Source organism: Vigna unguiculata, chromosome 8 (genome assembly GCF_004118075.2).
Source record: "Vigna unguiculata cultivar IT97K-499-35 chromosome 8, ASM411807v1, whole genome shotgun sequence".
In the NCBI taxonomy this organism is placed as follows: Eukaryota; Viridiplantae; Streptophyta; class Magnoliopsida; order Fabales; family Fabaceae; genus Vigna; species Vigna unguiculata.
Window position 1 is genome coordinate 31,483,471 of NC_040286.1, and position 5,563 is coordinate 31,489,033.

At 40.6% G+C, this 5,563-nt stretch overlaps 1 protein-coding gene across 1 annotated transcript; it reads left to right on the forward strand.

Moving 5' to 3' along the window:
- Window positions 1–280: 280 nt before the first annotated feature.
- On the forward strand, window positions 281–4,388 carry LOC114193969 (receptor protein kinase TMK1). The gene is made up of 2 exons (XM_028083981.1): window positions 281–2,837; window positions 3,569–4,388. Exons 1-2 carry the CDS (start codon window positions 515–517, stop codon window positions 4,099–4,101), a joined length of 2,856 nt encoding a protein of 951 aa, XP_027939782.1. The 5' UTR covers window positions 281–514; the 3' UTR covers window positions 4,102–4,388.
- The last annotated feature ends 1,175 nt before the right edge of the window (window positions 4,389–5,563 follow it).

Here is a 5,563-nt window from a genome sequence, read left to right on the forward strand (position 1 = left end):
TTTTTGAATAAAAGGAAATGAGTTTGGGAGAACAGACATGTCTGAAAACCTGGGAGAACAGCTGGACCTGGTTTTGCTCTTGCCAACGATTAAGAACATTAGCCCATATTTGCATGTGATTGCCTTACCGTAGAGCCGAACTTTTCCTTTTTTTTATGTATAAAAAAATTGGTACTTCATTATTTTAAACAAAAAAAATGTTTGTAATAAAAACTCTAATCATTAATATTAAGATTTGTATTAGTAAACTAATAAAACGTAGATGATGATGGGCCATGCATGAGAGCTTCACTTGGTGAGTCTCTCACTCACTCACTCAGCAATGGTCACGACAGCCAGATACCTGGGCCCCACTGCCATGTGCGTTCCTCCTTCTTCTCCGTTCTCTTCTCATTTCAACTCCCAAACCCAAACTCAACAAACAAAACACTTTCTTTTCTAATTTCTATGCTTTCCCTCACATCACATCACATTACCTTCTCCCAAACCGCTCTCAAACCAGAACCACAACAGCATGGTGAACAGTACCGCCACCACCACCACCACCACCACCACCTACTTTCCAAATCTTCTACCTTTCTTCATTTTCTTAACCATGATGACCCTTTTCGTGAACTCCCAGGACGATGTTTCAGTAATGCTGGCTCTCAAGAACAGCCTCAACCCGCCGGGGTGGACCGGCCCGGACCCATGCATGTGGGACCACGTCAGGTGCTCTGAGGATAAACGGGTTACCCGGATCCAAATCGGGCGCCTCAATCTCCAGGGCACTCTCCCTGCAACTCTTCAGAACTTGACCCGGTTGGAACAGTTGGAGCTGCAATACAACAACATCTCGGGTCCCATTCCCTCGCTTAACGGCTTGACCAACCTCCGTGTGTTTATTGCCAGCAATAACCGTTTCTCCGCCGTCCCCGCCGACTTCTTCTCCGGCATGTCGCAGCTCCAGGCGGTGGAGATCGACAACAACCCCTTTGAGCCCTGGGAGATCCCTCTGACTCTCCGAAACGCTTCTGAGCTTCAGAACTTCTCTGCCAACTCTGCCAATGTCAGAGGCACTTTGCCGGATTTCTTCAGCTCCGACGTGTTTCCTGGTTTGACCGTTTTGCACCTGGCCATCAATAACCTCGAGGGGTCGTTGCCTTTGAGCTTTTCTGGCTCTCAGATTCAGTCTTTGTGGTTGAATGGGCAGAAGAGCGTTAACAGGCTCGGTGGCAGTGTTGCTGTTTTGCAGAACATGACTTTCTTGACCGAGGTTTGGTTGCATTCCAATGCTTTTACGGGTCCCTTGCCTGATTTGTCCGGGTTGAAGAGTTTGAAGGTTTTGGGTTTGAGGGATAACAGGTTTACTGGTCCTGTTCCGCCTTCGTTGGTGGGTCTCAAGACTCTTGAAGTTGTGAACTTGACTAATAACTTGTTTCAGGGTCCTATGCCGGTGTTTGGCAATGGAGTTGAGGTGGATAACGATAAGGATTCCAACAGTTTTTGTTTGTCAGGACCTGGTGATTGTGATTCCAGGGTGCAGGTTCTTCTTTCTGTTGTTGGCCTTATGGGGTATCCTCAAAGGTTTGCCGAGAGTTGGAAGGGGAATGATCCTTGTGCTGATTGGATTGGGATTTCTTGTGGAGATGCGAATATAACTGTTGTTAATTTTCAGAAGATGCAACTTAGTGGTGAGATATCCCCGGACTTTTCAAAGATTAAATCTTTGCAAAGAATAGTACTTGCGGATAACAATCTCACTGGTTCAATTCCAGTAGAGCTTACTACTTTGCCTCGGCTTAGTCAATTGAATGTTGCGAACAATCAGCTTTATGGGAAGGTGCCGAGTTTTAGGAGTAATGTAGTTGTGAGTACTAATGGTAATGTTGATATAGGGAAGGATAAGAGTAGCCAGTCCCCTCCGGGTTCAGTGTCTCCAACGGCTCCCAATTCAAAGGGAGAAAACGGTGGGGGTTCTGGAAATGGTGGCAAAAAGTCTTCCCATGTGGGAGTGATCGTGTTTTCGGTGATTGGGGCGCTTTTTGTGGTTTCTATGATTGGTTTCCTGGTTTTCTGCCTGTTTAGGATGAAGCAAAAGAAGTTGAGCAGGGTCCAGAGCCCAAATGCTCTAGTTGTTCATCCTAGGCATTCTGGGTCGGATAATGAGAGTGTGAAGATAACAGTTGCAGGTTCAAGTGTCAGTGTTGGTGGTGCTAGTGAAACGCGAACCATACCTGGCAGTGAGACAGGAGATATCCAAATGGTTGAAGCCGGAAACATGGTCATTTCCATACAAGTTCTGAGGAATGTCACGGACAACTTCAGTGAGAAGAACATATTGGGACAAGGAGGTTTTGGAACGGTTTACAGAGGTGAACTCCATGATGGTACAAGAATTGCAGTGAAAAGAATGGAGTGTGGGGCAATAACAGGGAAGGGTGCAGCAGAATTCAAGTCTGAAATTGCTGTTTTGACAAAGGTTCGCCACCGGCATCTTGTGGCTCTTCTAGGTTACTGTTTGGACGGGAATGAGAAGCTGCTTGTGTACGAGTACATGCATCAAGGAACATTGAGTAGGCATCTTTTCAACTGGCCAGAGGAAGGATTGGAACCACTGGAGTGGAATAGAAGATTGACAATTGCCTTAGATGTGGCAAGGGGTGTCGAGTACCTCCATGGCTTGGCCCATCAAAGCTTCATTCACAGGGACTTGAAACCTTCAAACATTCTCCTTGGAGATGATATGAGGGCAAAGGTTGCAGATTTTGGTCTTGTGCGTCTTGCTCCGGAAGGAAAAGCATCTATAGAAACAAGAATTGCAGGAACTTTTGGATATTTGGCACCCGAGTATGCAGGTATCTCTTAATTTTATAACTTCCCTTCACCACACCATGTCTTTGTGAGCAATGCCGTATGTAGTTAGTTTCCTCAAATAAACAGTAGGAATAGTGTAGGCAATAAATATATATCAAGTCAATGACCAAGTATCCTGTTATGGTATTCCTGGGAATAGTAAAACTAGTTTGATTAATTAGCATATTTATTTCCTGATAGGATCCATGATGCTTTAAGACTACTGGTGTCATTTCATTGCTTCTTAGGAAGCTAATATGACATTCTTCTTGTCTCCACTGTCTAACCAACTCTATCCCAATATTTGGTTAATTTACTGATGAAGAGATAGAAGGAAGAGTTATTTTCTACCAACTTACTAGGAAGTTAGTTGAAGTAACACCATTCAATCATTACAACAATTCACTGAAGTAAATACTCTCTACTCAAGATTCTTGAGTCTTGAGCAAGAATGAAGCCTCTACATCCATGTTGTTCATGTTCAATGCATAAAAATGGACATGACTATTTTCCTTCTAAGGCATTAGTTTTTAAATGTGCATTTAAAATGTAAATTTCCCCTTGGATTTATCTTGTCTTTAGAAGATATGGTTTATTTGGATCAGTTGGATGTTTGCTATGCCTTCTTGGTGGTATAAAAGTTGAGATTTCTTGTGTGTAATCTTTGTCTATGTTCATTGATGTTTAGCCATGCTTCTCTAACACCGCCATGCAAATGGCTATCTGATCGCAGTGACCGGGCGTGTGACAACTAAAGTTGACGTGTTCAGCTTTGGGGTAATATTGATGGAGCTGATAACAGGAAGAAAAGCACTTGATGAGACACAACCCGAGGATAGCATGCACCTTGTAACATGGTTCCGCAGAATGTCCATAAACAAGGATTCATTCCGCAAGGCCATTGATTCCACCATCGATCTCAACGAGGAAACTCTGGCCAGTATTCACACCGTAGCAGAGTTAGCTGGCCACTGCTGTGCCAGGGAGCCATATCAAAGGCCTGACATGGGTCATACTGTTAACGTGCTTTCTTCTCTCGTTGAACTATGGAAACCCTCTGATCAGAATTCAGAAGATATATATGGCATTGACCTTGACATGTCCTTGCCACAAGCACTCAAGAAGTGGCAGGCTTATGAAGGTAGAAGTCAAATGGAGTCCTCTGCTTCATCTTCGCTTCTACCAAGCTTGGATAACACACAGACAAGTATACCTACTCGCCCATATGGATTTGCAGATTCTTTCACATCAGCAGATGGTAGGTGATCATGCTCGGTTGTAAATATTTGTTTTAGTGTGTTTGTTTATTCTCTCCAGTTCTTGCTTTTCTTTGTGAACTTGTTTATCTTTTTTCATGGTGTACTTCTCCTCCATGATTAATTTTACACCATCTTAGCCCTTTTTAAGAACTTCTGCTGACAAACTTGGAAGAGATTCTGAGCCGATAATGTACTTTTCATCATCTCACACATTTTCATGTTTTTCCCCTTCTGAGATGTGTAAATCAGATATTACTGTTGAACTTGTTGATTAACTTACACTTTTTGAACCAATTTAGTAGTATATATATTGAGTGCATGTAGATAAATTGACACATGAGGATGAAGAGAACAAATGGCAGCGTTTTGAAAATGCACAACTTGAGTTTGTTTCATTTTATGAGAGGTGATTTCAAAACTCAGTGGCTATACATGGCATATGGTTGCTGTCATATCAGTGTTGGAGGGAATCTGGCGTTTATGAAGCAGTTTTGGATGAGCATGAATTTGTGAAATGGACAAAATAGACAGGTGAGGAAGTAGTTAAAAAGAGAGAATCAAATATTATTTGCTGCATGTTGCTGTTTGGCCTGGTTGTGAAAGGTGACAGTGTGGCAAAAGGCGAGTGCAAGTTAAGCCAAAAGATAAAAGCTGTGCTGTCAAACTTTCCAACTGGCTTCCACAACCCACTTTATTGTTTCTTATATGTTAAGCTTCAACATTGGAAATAAGGAAAGCAGAACCTAAATGAATGGCCCTTTTGGCCTTTTAAGTTAACAATTTTCTATGAATATTATAACTTTATAGAGATGGGTTAATTAGTTGACACTATTTAAGGAAATTGTGTGATTTTTCAAACAATATGTAAGGAAGTTCGAATCATTTAACTTTTATACTCTAAAATTCCAATGAGTTATATTATATTTTATGTTGAAGAAAATTAATACTCTTCATAATTTTCTACGTGCCATGTAATTTTCTTACATACTTTTATTTATCGTTCTATTTCCTTTTTTAGTTTCTATCCAATCAATTAAAGTATATACCTTTTAAAAAAAAAAACTATATTCTATCGTACTTATACTTCATTAAGTAGTTAAATATTTAATTTTATTTCTACTTGTATATTTCTTTCTCAATCTTTTGTTTTTATTTTCATTCCTTCTATTTATTTCTTTGAAAACAAATACACCAAACCCTTCCAATTATTGCAACTAATAAGAGATACAGTGTCATCAAACCAGATGACCAACAAAGATACACCAACTGAAAAAACTGAATGATGATAGTACTTTGTATATGTAGAGATCTGCAGAGGATTTAATATTACTGATTGAAACAACAGTTTAACTGTTTAACTATTCTGGATTTATACCGTACCAAAGTTATATGTTTTTGTTTTGTTTTAACTTTTGGGTTTTCAGCTTTATTACCATTATGACTAGTGTCCAATAAATAATGACGATTTT

Coding starts and splice junctions, on each gene's coding strand:
- LOC114193969 (XM_028083981.1), top strand. CDS start 515: ATGGTGAACAGTACCGCCACCACCACCACCACCACCACCACCTACTTT. Junction 2,838..3,568: donor TTTGGCACCCGAGTATGCAG/GTATCTCTTAAT, acceptor ATCTGATCGCAG/TGACCGGGCGTGTGACAACT.